We start from the raw sequence: 13,438 nt of genomic DNA, 5'->3' as shown, positions 1-13,438 counted from the left end.
TACGAAACCTTGGAGCTTTATTACGAAATTGCAATTCTGATTTTAGAAAATGAACTCGAAAGTCATATTTTTAAAATCATTCTTATTGAATATTTCACATGTAATGATAACATTCTATCCTTTATATATATTAAATTAATGAAAAATTCATATTGTGAGAAATTTGTTTTTTAACTCACTAGCAACTTAAAATATGTATATGTGCACTGTATATTCAGGGCCAAGAGGCGATGAAAAACGATAGGAAAAGCTGTATTCTTAAACTCGGCTCCACTGCCAAGAATTTTGCGTTCTAATAATGTTTACCGGATATTTACCGAATTAACGAGCGCGTAAAGTCAATCTCGCGAGATGATTGCAAGCTTTTGCACACATCTCGACTATTTCGAAACTCTCCCACGAGAGTTGGACGGAATTCGTCTCGGCGCATTGCAAATTTATCAATAATAACACCTGACACTATTTTAACGAGCCGGCCATTCATTGTTTCACTCGGCGTTACGACTTTTCATCCGATTCATAATTTATAATTTATATCTCATCTCCGTTCGCTAATGATACGCTGGTAAAAATGTATACATTTTTAGTGGACTATAAATTCATACTCTATAAATTTAGTGTAGAGTATCTGAATGACACTTTCAGTACACGTTTCAGGAATTTATTATAGTTTTTTGCCGGTGTCGTAAAAACGCTTGTATCCTGCATATTCCTTCTGTACATATATCTATATTTTCATTATCCTTTTTTTCATTGTCGGATTTTTCTTCTTCAATCTACGTTGCAGAATTTCTCATTTGCAAGTAGTCTTTCTGTATGAAATTCGTAATTCACGGTTTAATTTTTCAGGTCATGACGAAGTGCCACATTTTATACAACTTAACTTTCACACGATACATATTTGACATATTTAATATTCTATAGAAATTGATATCTGACAATTTTCTAAGAATTTCTTTGATATTTCGATGCCGAGAATCCGGATAACCGTTCACTTGGTATGATTCCTAAATTTCGTAAAAAAAAACTAACCGACGAACAAAATTCTTATAGTACCATTCACGATGGCTGATTAAACTATTATCTACAAACCATTAAATGGAATTAATATATAAAGCTATATAAGCTATTAAATAAATTGTGAAATAGATAAGAAATAGTAGATCGTATTCGGCAGCTTGTGCAATCAAGAGGCGCCGTTCCAAAATACGTGGTGTGCATCTTTGAGACAATTGAGACAATTTGAGATAATTGGAGAACGCGCAATCGGAAGCGACGAGGAGCTCTTCAGGATCGGCGACACCTCGAAGAAATAACCCGAGCTAAACTCGACGGGGAAAAATTATGTAGGAGATGATTTACGAGCCGTAACGAGCTGCTCGCTCTTCGGCCTCTTCTTCAGGGTCCCGCATCCGGATTTCGCATGCATAAGAAGATGCGTCACCTCTCGAAAGAACCGACAGGTATTTCGGGAGCGCAAGTACATCCCATACTGATTACGCCCCCGTCAAGCTAAGTTCTGAATATAACTTGCGCCCGTAGGAATTTCAATTTCACCCCCATTTTGCTCCAAATTGAACAATCCATCCTCGAGAGAACGATTGCAAATTGAATTTATTACAACGTTTTTAACACTATGTCGTAGAGAAGCTTTCATTAATGCATTTTTGTTCTCTACATGTCTCCTATTTTTTAATTTTCATTTTGTTTATCGTTTACTTAAATTTAATTCGAATTGCATAGTGCTTCTTGAGGCGACTATCGAGATAAGTTCTCGATATAACTTGCTTCAGTAAGAATTTCAATTTTACCCCCATTTTACCCCAAATTGGACACTCCATCCTGGAGAGAGCGATTACAAAATTAATTCAATATCTTAATGCATTATTAAGCTCAATTTAATTCCAATTAACAGGTAACCCGGACACTCCGCATAACCCATTGTACGTAAAAACTAGTTACCCCAAAATGTCCTGTAATCTAGAAACCAAAATTCGTAGAATTACAATTTACAGATAAATTTCATCCACTGTATAATCTACTATAAAGTAAAATGGACTTAACTGCATTGTACAGGTAAATTAAATACCCCTACAGCCCACTGTGTACCAAGTCGGATTTAATTTCAGTTTAAAGGTAAATTGGATACACTAGGTAATTGGATACGCTAAAACTGGTTTCCCGAAAATGTCCTGCAACTCAGGAACGAAAATTCGTGGAATCGCAATTTACAGGTGAATTTGGTCCACCGTGTAACCCACTGTAAACGAAAAGGAGTGGAGCCAAAATGTCCTGATGCCGGAGAACCGCGACTCGCGTGCTCTTAACGAGTCGTGTATTAAGACGCGGCTGTTTTTGGCACGAGCCTCTTTTCAAAATTTGGCACACCCCGTGCTCTCTTTCCAACGACAGCTATCGGAGGCGTCGTTCCGTTAATCGTCCGTGAGAAGACATTCGCATCTTTCCGGCGCAATGGCCGTGCAGAAGACATACATGCCGACATCTTGAAAATCTGAAGAAGTAGGCAAGAAATTAGCTATGCTTTTTTTTTACCCACCGACGTGAATAAATTTTCTAGTCGAGTTTAAAGGACACTTTTGCTACTCACACCGAAGAATTTAATCAGGATTTAACGATTTCACCGGTTGATAATATAGCCAGGACTCACAGCAGAAACCATCGCAAAATCATGACCGAATTCCTTTTAATTATTATAAACCGTGTTAGCATAATTTCAATGAACAAAATGAACGATCCGCAACATTTACTCATATTTTATCCAATATTCGTAAAGAAGCCACTGTAAAATCGCGACTGCACGTCCCACCGGGGACGCAGTGACACGGCTCCTTGACGCGACCATGGACGCGACGCGTTAGAAACGCGCACTTATAGCATATTTCATTTTTCGTCGCACTCTATTTTTGCACGTAAGCTTTCTAGCTGGTTATCCGGACCGCGGGTAAGCTTTATACCCCGCGGAAAAGCCTTCGGCTTTCAGGTGTCCACGGTACGTCGTGCGAAACGCCAACAACCACCCACCATAGTTCATCATGGTAAGACTCCCCGAACTCGAGTCTTCTTTCACGATTTTTCCTAAACTATCACAAGAAATTGTCCGAAATCATTATTCGCAATTATCTGGAAGCAAGTTGCATGGAATCAGTGGGAAATTGATAACGAATTGGATTTTTTCATCGCTACTTGCCGCGCTCAAGGAAACCAAGATGGCGGCCGTGCCTGTCACCTCGGCTGTTGTCGGGACGCTGAAAAATCTCATTATTTCTCGATATCAGTGCCGGAAAGTGTTGGGTATTCTGAGAAATGAATATTCCTGAATGTAAGAAACAATTTTCGGGACGTGAAGATTGCTTCGAAGAGAAAGACGTTCGATAAAAGAATGACTTTTCTTGGTTTTACTTACACGGCTGGAAGAGACAAGATGGCGGCCACTCCATCACCTGTGATAAAGTGATTAAAAATGATATAATTCGCGATTTCTGCACAGAAAAGTGCGGCAAATTTTGAAAGATAAAAGTTATCGGATGTATAGAAATACATTTGAGACAAGAAATCCAACGATTTTTTTTGTTGTGAAAGATGGCGATCAGGCTCGCCACGTGTAGTAGCAAAGTGTCAGATACTTTGAAAAGTAAATATTTGAACAGAGGAAATACTTTTTCTCAATACTAGAAACACATTTCCGACAGCTACTTGCATTAAATCAAGTTTTATTTAAACAGAATTTGCATAAATTGAAATTAAGATTTCTGATAAAGACCTTCATATATAATAATTTTAGCCAATTTCGTGTACCAATCTTGAAGATTAGCAGAAAACTGCATCGTTAGTGAACGTAAAAATAGAGGTGAATGATTAATTTTCCTTTTTACCGCCCTGCAGGAGGAAGACGAGCAGAAAATGGCGGTGATGCGAAAAGCCTTCCAGATGTTCGACACAACGAAGAGCGGCTTCATCGACACCCTAAAGATCTCAACTATCCTGAACACGATGGGTCAGCTCTTCGACGACGCCGACCTCAACTCCCTGATCGAAGAAAACGATCCCGAAAGAACCGGCAAAGTCAACTTCGACGGATTCTGCAAGATCGCCGGCCGCTTCCTTGAAGAAGAGGATGCCGAAGCCATGCAGGAAGAACTTAAGGAAGCTTTCAGGCTTTACGATCGCGAGGGAAACGGATATATCACCACCGCAACCCTGAAGGAGATCCTCGCCGCTCTCGATGATAAACTGACCAACTCTGATCTCGATGGAATCATCGCTGAAATTGATACCGACGGTTCTGGCACCGTAGACTTCGATGGTAATTTGCTTTCCTTTCCTAAATTAAAGATGATTTTAAAGAATTTATTTACATTTCTTATGTTGATTTTCATTTATAAGATAGGAGAACAACTTTGATCTTACCATTTCTAAAATCGATACTAATGATCTTGGTACCAGAGACTTTCATTGTAATTTGATTTTCTTCTAGAAATTTACTAGAATTACATTTTAATTATAATTTAACAATTTCCATTGCGAATATACGTGGATTTTATATTAATTTGCAGAGTTCATGGAGATGATGACCGGAGAATGAAGGACCTCGGGGAGTTTCGAGGACCAAGAAGATCGGAGGGGATCAGAGGCCATCTTCGGGGACCTTCTTCGAGGTCGAAGGTTATTCGAAGCCGAGGGTCCTTCCTGGTGTGACTTCGCGTCATCGGATCGTTACCATCGGCGACCTGAGACTATTAATAAAGTTATTACCTGGTGCTATTTTCAATGGCCGCCTCCTCGTTGGCGAGTTCTCTTCCTCCATCGGCCTCCCAAGTTTCAAATTCCTTCTGGAATCCTGAAACTTGAATTATTAGCATTTTCGAGAGAGACAAGGAAAAGACTAGTCCTGGATGATAGTCATGAGACTAAAACTTAAAAGAATATCAGCTGAATTAACAAAAACGAAGGACCTCTTGTCATTTGATTCCAATTCTCGGTACAATTAACTTGAATTAATTGCATTGGCAAGTTCGATTAAAACGTTGAAATTTTTGCATTTGAATGTTGAAAATCGCAAAATCTAGGGAATCCAAGGAACTAACTTAAAAGAGAGGAACCTTTGTTATTTGCCCTCAACTTTCAATGCAACTAATGGATACTAATTATTGCAATTAACTGCATTGACAAATTCGGCTAAGACGTTAAAACTTCAGGATTTAAATGTTGAGAATCGAAAATTTAGAATCGAATCAATTTATGGAATGAGAAACGTCAAAATCTGTAGTTTAAAATTGCAAAAAGCTGAAACTTAGAATCAAGAAATCCAGTTAAAAGAGCCATATCACCGTTTAATCCCAGCTCTTAATGCAACTAATAACTGCAGTCACTTGCATCGGCAATCCGGTGCATTAATTAATGAACTTGCTTCCTCCTTGACCATCCTCATCTCTTCATCGCATCCCAAAAATTCCTTCACCTTCCACCGCAGTAACCATAACTAAACATACACTAACCTAAAGATTCAAGGTACAAACAAGAAGAAGAAGTTGCGTATCAATACGCTTTATTCCTTGCGACGAAATCCAAAAATTAATTACAAAAAGCTCATTCGACCATCAATTAGCCTAAGTGAAGTGCGGGACCATCAGACCCATCCTAGATGGTCTGGCTGTCCTCGTGATAGACCTTGACGTCGATGACCTTGATGTTGGGAACCTGAAGAGCCCCAGGAGCGAGGGGCCTCTCGAGCGGGTATCCCAGGGGTTTTCCGTCGAAGGAAACGGCACCACCGATGATCTGGTCGATGGGTTTGCTGGCGAAGTACTGGCTGACGGACTTGACCTTCTGGCCTTGGACCTGGGTCTGAACCTGACCTTGACCCTGGAGGATGCTCTGGTACTTTCCGCTAACGTGCTGGCTGCCGGATCCGTACTGTCCCTGGACTCCCTGCTGGTGTCCTGGACCTCCCTGCTGGTATCCTGGACCTCCCTGCTGGTATCCTAGCCCCTGCTGGTATCCCTGACCCCGCTGGTATCCCTGACCTCCCTGCTGGTATCCCTGACCTCCCTGCTGGTATACTTGTCCACCCTGCTGGTATCCCTGACCCTGCTGGTATCCTTGACCCTGCTGGTATCCCTGGCCACCTTGCGAGCCCTGAACTCCGGACTGTGCGACACCCTCAACTCCGGCGACACCCTCGACTCCAGCGACCTGACCTTCAACCTGGCTTCCGTGCCAATGCTGCTGCTGCTGCCAGTGCTGATGGTGCTGGCCGGACTGGTACTGTTGCTGCCAGTGCTGGCTGTAATGCTGATGGGTGTAGGGGTAGTGACCGAGATGGGGCTGGTACAGGCTGCTCTGGCTGACCTGGCTGTCGACTCCTAGAAGAAGATCAAAGGCTTTAGCCGTGTAATACACAAACCCTGAAAAGGAACCGGGGCGGCTCTCGACTCTTCATATTCTCGGTATTCAGGAACCTCATGACGTTGTTATGTAGAAATTAACGTTTAGAATTATGTCAGGAAGTCTTTAGCGAGAGAGAAGGGACGAGGTCGCCGAAGACCTACCCTGTCCTTGGTGGATGCCTTCGTGGTAGACCTGAACGGTTTCGTATACGCCACCGACGGACTTGATCATGCCGTGGCCGTACTGCTGGTACTGCTCGGGGTGGACGATCTGGTACTGGGAAGGAGAGTAGGTCTGCAAGTCCTGGGGGATCACTGGGCCGTACTGGACGTTCTCGCCGGTGGTGGGTCCGGAGATCACGACTAGGAGCTGAAGTGGGTAACCGTGGTTCTGTCCCTTGGGCAGGGCGAGCCTGGCGGGGAAGCCGTAGATCTGTTCAGGCTGAAAGGGTGAATTTGTCGTCAGTGGTTATCTTTGACTCTTCGGCTTCTTCTTCCTAGGTCATCTAGGACCTACCTGGGCGATGTAGAACGGATGCTGCGAGCGGATGGCGTCCTGGATTTTCTGGAGGAGATGGTGTACCGATGGGTGGTCCTGGCTCTGGCCTGGGGCCTGGTTGGAGTTCCTGACGATGACGTTCTGGCCTTCCTGGACTGCGAATCAAGAATCAAAGGATTAACCCAGTTGGCTCCTCGATACATGAAATTGCTCAGGATCGAAGCCCAGTTAATCGAATTCCAGGTGACGAGAACCCTGTCAGAACTTACGGTCAGTCACAAACTGGTCCAACTCGACGAAGAGGAGCCTGTTCTCGGAGATGGAGATGGGAAGTCCATCGTAGCCGTATTTCGGTCCAAGGTAGACACGGACAACTGCGTTCTGGACACCCTGGTCGCTCTGGGCAATGATCTGGTATTCGTAGGGCTTGTGGTTGATCCTCTGGTACTGAGCCTTGATCTGGGAGGACTGCTGCTGCTGGCCCACGGGCATGGGGGTGGCGCCGTCCAAGTCAACGTTGAATCCATCGAAGTAAGTCACGAAGTTGTCGACATCGACCTTAATAATCTTGACTCCGGGGAGGAGGAGGTCGTCGAACTGGTAGGCTGGGAGACCCTCCTGGTACTGGGCGAAGAGGTTGATGACTTTCTTGTAGAGCTGGTAGAAGGCAGGGTCACGGACTGCGGTCTGGCCAAGTTCCAGGGCGGACGGGGTGTACTGCCAGATGTTGGCGGCTTCAGGGGCTCCTCCAAGGAGCTGGCGAGCAGCACCTTGGTAGCTTCCGTAGTACCTAACATAACAAAAGTCTATGTTATTTCCCTGGACTCTGGTTTAAACACTGACACGTTCCCATTTTTAGCTTAGAATCTGGCACCTGGGGTTCACGCTCTTTCCGGTGCCTTCGATCAGTTCTCCAAGGATGTTCAAGCCCTGGGGCTGGTACAGGGAAAGGAAAGCAGCCTGGGGAGTGATAACGTTGCCGGAGTCAATTGCGTCCTTCAGTCTCTGCTCCAAGCGGGAGACGTAGTCGATGAGGTCGTCGCTCTCAGGGCTCAGTGGCAGGTGCTCGGGGCGTCCAGGGAATTCCAGACCGTTCTGGTAACGAAGGTTGGGCTTGAAGGGGGCATCCACCTGGTTGTAGTCAATGTCATCGATGGGACCCAATCCGTTGCTCAAACGCTCCAAGTTGTAGTGAGCCAAGAGCTGCTGGTGCCAGTAGTAGTAGTAGGATCCGTGGCCGATGTTCTGTCCAGACTGAGAACCCTGGGTGTAAACGCCTTCGGTTTGCTGTCCCTGTTCACCCTGGAGACCGGTAAAGTCATTAATTCTGTATCGTTCAACCTTAACCTAACCTAGAAAAAAATCCTTGTTCCTACTCTTCCTCGAAGACCATGAATTCTTCACTCACCTCTCCGTACATCCATCCAGTGAGCTGAACGTAAGCATAGTAGGCCGCTAGACCGGGGTCCTGGGTGAAGTAAGCAAGCTGGTGCTCTCCCTGGGGCAAGTAGGCGGTGTGGTTCACGGGGATGACGACGACGTGCTCGGTTAAGGGGCTCTGGATTCCGTGGACCCTAATGTCCTGGGCTTGCTGGATGATCGTCGAGTCAACGTAGTACTGGGGGAAGATCTCGTAAGGAGCCGGCAGGATGATTCCCTGGGTGTCCTGGCGCTGGAGGATGGCTGTAGTCAGGGCCTGCAAAGTTAACCAAACTTTCCTTTATCCTCTGCTTCCAGCTAAAAACCTGCACGTTAACTCCTCGTTCCTTTGAATCTCACTTGAACAGTTCAAAGAGAGGTAAGAAGTGTCATCAATGAAGCTGGACACCACAAAAGACAAATTTCTTAGCTTCTAAAGCGACGCTTCTTTTCAATATGAATGATACTTAAATAATTAAACAGCAAATGGGAATTTTGATTTTTAGAAAAGGCAGGAGGAGATCGGAGGACCTTGACGAACTGTCCCTCGTTGACGTGGATGCGAGCCCAGGCGGCAGTCTTGTAGAAGGTGGAGTAGTCCTTGGCTCCGAGGAGGATCTGGGTGAGGAGGGCCACTTCCTTGCGAAGCTGGCTGATCGAGGTGGAGAAAGTCGTGCCCTTGGGCTGAACGGCTCCCTGGACGACGGCGTTGGCGTAGTACTTGACGACCGTGGGGTTCTCGTACTGGTCGGCGTTAGCCTGGATGTCGTAATGCCGGCCAAGTTTCTGCAGCTGTTCGTTGGGAATGTCATATGCCATGTGCTGGTACAGGTGGATTATATCCTGCTGCTTGGTCAGGAACTCCTTGTCGGCTGGAAAACGACATGATACTCTCACAAATTGTCCTTGAAACTCTACCTTTCTCTATTTCCCCAAATTAAGGTGTTTGCTTTCCGGGAATCCCCAAACTAAACTCACGTCCACTCTCCTCATCATTCAACTGCATACAAAGAAACTAATGCATTTTGCAAGACTAACATTCAAACATGTAGAAGGAACTCGCAACTCGCGGAAAATCTCGTTTTATCAGCCCAAATATTGGGAAGAAAATATGGATTTTAAATAATGCGCGCCGAGATGTGGCGCCATCTCTGCGCGCGTATTGGAAACTAGTATCGAAGCTATCTAACGGACAGTAGATGAAACTTTCCACCGAAACACATATTGGTAAGTTAACGATATTCTTAACCAAACTATCGACTGAAAGCAAAGATTGTAGTTATGTCATCTACCGGTAGATAGACAAAACTTGTAGTTAAACCACCCTAGAGGGATTTCAGTAAGTGTTGGAAATCGGGAAATCCCATAGCGGGAAAATAAACGTCTTCCGCAGGGAAGGTGTCACGATGTATACTCACCAGCTTGCTGCTTCCATGGCTGGGGCACGGCGGCCGCCAACGCCACAAGGGCTACGAGGATCAGGCTTCGGTACATTGTGATACAATGAGGTGTATGCCTTCTGTCGACTGGGCCCGGCTTTTTTATACGGTCAAGCTATCGGTAAGAACGCTCCTATTATCAGCGACCCGGCCGACCCTCCACCACCCTCGATACCGGGCCTCCCTTCTTTCAGACTCTCTTTCGAGATATTCCACCAGCTATTTCTAATCCACCAAAATGTGCAGGTCGAAGGTCGACACTCAATGGAGCCATCCTTGGAGTAGGGACGAAGTGCTGCTTGTCTTCGGAAAGCGTAACTTTGCAACTTTTCTACAGTCTTCGACTCGATACGAAAGCCACCACTGCAAGTGGGAATTTGGTAATTCTTTGGTATAACTTTAGTTCTAAAGTACTCTCTCCGAGACTTAGAGTAGTTTTTAACTAGGAACTTCTTTGATAAACCGAGGGCAATAATTGTAAAGTATCATTCCTCATTCTGTGTCCTTTGTAGAGATACGTTCATTGAGAACGTTCTTTGGTAATCGGATATAGTTAATTTTAAAAGAGTTCTTTCTTTAAGTTTTGCAGAGGAAGTTCTTTGGAGGTTAATCAATTGCATTCTGAAGTACCTATTTTCTTTTTTCATTTAAATATTTCAACTTTAATTGTAAGGTAGCAGGTATTCGTCATTAGTGTTTCGGTGTAATGAATTTTTTTATGAATTTATGTAGTAACTATACGGTAATTAACCATGCAGTGTATTCGATAACTACACCTTCTTGCATTTACATTTGCATCAAATATAAACGTTTCAAAATCTGTTAATATATTGTCTAAGAACTGAAAGTTAAGAGGTACTACAAAAAACTGCTTCATTTGCAGATTCACGTTCTTCACGATTTTCTTTATTTCGGTTAACATCAAGAAATATTAAACTACGGTATCTTTAAATAATTACAAAACATTCATCGTATTGAATTTAACTCACATTAAACTTCTCACGTAATTATAATCTTGTTCCCATACTTGTAAAGGAACAATTATTTTAATCAACTTGTTATTCAATATGTTAACACACGTCTACCATAATATCTGTTACGAAGATACACGTTTCCAAATTTAAAGGCCGAAGACATTCACATGTCAAGTTGCACAACTCTCGCGTTACGATTCCGCGACTTACATGTAGTCGTATCTTCGCCTGCGAAAACAGCGCTATTTTGCAAAGCAATTAATATTTTATTTCCATTCGATATTACTCATTCTTGTTATTCAACATGTTACCACATATATTAGCGTAATATCATTTATGAAGACATCTGCTCTAAAATTGAAATATTGAAAACATTCTCATATCCAGAATTGCACAATTTTCTTTACAAGATGCTGCGAAGCATACATACTCGTTTGTATTTGCAAGAATAGTGATATTTTATTATTTTATTTGCACTATTTTAATCATAAAATAATTTTTATTATCCAATACATTACGGTAATATCTGTTAAATGTTGAAAAAACATTCTCATATCCAGGATTGCATAACTTGCTTGACACGGTTATGCAAAACATTCGTTATTTGCATTTTGGAGAATAGTAATATTTTATTAAGTAATTTTTATTTGGTATTAGTCACTTTTGTTATTGAATATGTCACCGTTATAACTTTCATGAATATATTCATTTCGAAGTTCAAATACTGAAGATTGAATCTCGATTCTGAAAAGTATTGTATATACATTAAGCAACGTCACTTTGCAAAAAGAGAGAGAAAAAAAATAAAATTAAAATGAAATTTCAATCGACAAGGATCATTTTAAACAATTCGATTCGACTGCTTTTATCGAAAAATGTACAGATTAGAAAAATTGTAATCTTAGGTCGCGGCAAGAAACTTCTCAAATTTCGCAATAGCCAATATTTATAACACTTAAAAAAAAGTAGTAATTAATTCAAAAGCTACAAAATACGACATTTTCAATGGGAGAATGAATTTCGAATTTACACCTCGCCATTGTGGTTTTTGCAATGAATTTTTATTCTATAATTTTCTCCCTAATAATAGTTACTTCTTTTAGTTATCTATTATAGCGTTCTTTAACTAATTAGTATTGTGGAATCAGTAACGATGTAATACCAGTACTAATCGAGAGTATATTGTATTAATATAGTTAATAATAATTTATTACAGTTTGTATTTTTCATTGTTTGAACAAAATTTGATAAGTAAGGATGCAAAGTGGTAAATAATTGTAACGAATTGCAATCGATTAGAACGATTAGTAGTTGGTCATCTGTAATACTTTAATGAACCTAATTCAAAGGAATTCGGATAATCAGCTTACGAAATTGATACGACCCGGCTTGGATGTTAATTTTGGCATTACCATAATCATGCAATTTTGTCTGGAAACATTTATCTGAGCTGCAAAGATAGAAGTGAATTAATCGTCTCAGGTCACAGAATTGCGAAACCAGAGCGGATTTAGTGGAATCACAAATCTTCCAAATCCGGTTGAAAAATGAAACTTACAAAATTACTAAACTCATGATTAATTTACGTAACAAGGAACCGAGGTTTTGCACTCTTTCTTATACTAAAAAAAAAATTAAGGAAGAGATAACCAATAAGAATGCAACTTTAAACATTTTTTAACTTTTATCTCTTTTTAGGAACAGATATGTAGAGAAGAAATAGTCATTTTGGATCGCAGATTTATGAAAATTTGCAAAATTGGGGAAGTCGCAAATCGTAGAATGATTGAGGAGAGAACTACATTTTTAAGTAACATTTATTGCTTTGATAAGACAAATTAACGGACTAAGATGGTATTGTTGCTGATGTGAGAAGCTGTGAATTGATTCAGAGATGCTCCGTGGATTTCCTAAACAAATCTCAAAAGAATCCTCATTTGTACGTAAAAGTAAAGGAATTACTTAAAACGGCGAAAATGTCAAGTGGTTAAAAAAAGGAATGAAAAACTAAAATTGCAGTTACTTGGAATTAAATATGAAAGCGATATATCTATAATGTACCCTTACTAAAATGAGGAAAATGGAAAATGATACCAAGGAAAAACTTCTTATCTGTACACTTTATACGTGGGTGTAAGGTAATCATCCCGAATTACGGAATTTCGAGTACTTATGAGTTTGATAACATTGTAGATCTTTGAAATTCCAGGGCGAAAAGGAATTAACTCAGTCGTTATCATATCAATAATGAAGACATATTAACAATTTTGCACTTTCCTTTATTAAATCCTCTTGGAATTTTATGGAAAATCTGTAACTTATTTTATTATCTGTCCATAGAAATGATGATCGCAGGTCGCGGAATTGCGAAATCTCACGGATTTGGCGAAAGTGTAACCTACTGGAGGCGAAGTCCCTTGCAGGAGGTTATCAGGGCTTCTGCAACGGGTCCATTGATAGCGCTTATTACCCGCTTCTCACAGGTGATTGCAGCGAGGGGTTATCGTCTCGTTCTGCGCCTTAATTTGATGGCCGTTTATTTTTGCCACCGGCGAAGGGGCTTATCGAGAGGCTGTCGTCAATGAGAGCAATTCGCGGGGGGTAGCCAGGCGAGGAGTCGAGGGTGATTCATTGCGCGATTTATCGAGGAATAATTATAGTCATAATTAAAGTGGTCATTCTTTCGAATCGCTCCGCGGT

General features: G+C 41.9%; 2 protein-coding genes across 4 annotated transcripts; one reads left to right on the top strand and one right to left on the bottom strand.

The window, feature by feature from the left end:
• The first annotated feature begins 2,406 nt into the window (after positions 1 to 2,406).
• LOC105701057 (troponin C) lies at positions 2,407 to 4,789 on the top strand. 3 transcript variants are annotated; one of them, XM_012427478.1, is made up of 3 exons: positions 2,407 to 2,520; positions 3,904 to 4,324; positions 4,575 to 4,789. In XM_012427478.1, the coding sequence occupies exons 2-3, from the start codon at positions 3,922 to 3,924 to the stop codon at positions 4,601 to 4,603; spliced, it is 432 nt and encodes a 143-aa protein (XP_012282901.1). In that variant the 5' UTR covers positions 2,407 to 2,520; positions 3,904 to 3,921; the 3' UTR covers positions 4,604 to 4,789. The 3 variants fall into 3 exon arrangements, with proteins under 3 accessions (XP_012282901.1, XP_012282898.1, XP_012282902.1); XM_012427475.1 differs by lacking the exon at positions 2,407 to 2,520 and adding an exon at positions 2,931 to 3,056; XM_012427479.2 differs by lacking the exon at positions 2,407 to 2,520 and adding an exon at positions 3,298 to 3,471.
• Positions 4,790 to 5,658: 869 nt separating this feature from the next.
• LOC105700780 (hexamerin) lies at positions 5,659 to 9,819 on the bottom strand. The gene is made up of 8 exons (XM_023434758.1): positions 9,744 to 9,819; positions 8,857 to 9,197; positions 8,315 to 8,602; positions 7,781 to 8,199; positions 7,176 to 7,696; positions 6,925 to 7,061; positions 6,570 to 6,849; positions 5,659 to 6,383 (listed from the first exon to the last, which is right to left on the bottom strand). Exons 1-8 carry the CDS (start codon positions 9,817 to 9,819, stop codon positions 5,659 to 5,661), a joined length of 2,787 nt encoding a protein of 928 aa, XP_023290526.1.
• Between the last annotated feature and the right edge of the window lie 3,619 nt (positions 9,820 to 13,438).

This window comes from Orussus abietinus, unplaced genomic scaffold, assembly GCF_000612105.2.
Source record: "Orussus abietinus isolate OABI.00-Male unplaced genomic scaffold, Oabi_2.0 scaffold54, whole genome shotgun sequence".
Lineage (NCBI taxonomy): Eukaryota > Metazoa > Arthropoda > Insecta > Hymenoptera > Orussidae > Orussus > Orussus abietinus.
Note: the sequence above shows the minus strand (reverse complement) of the source record. Positions and strands in the feature narration are given on the sequence as shown.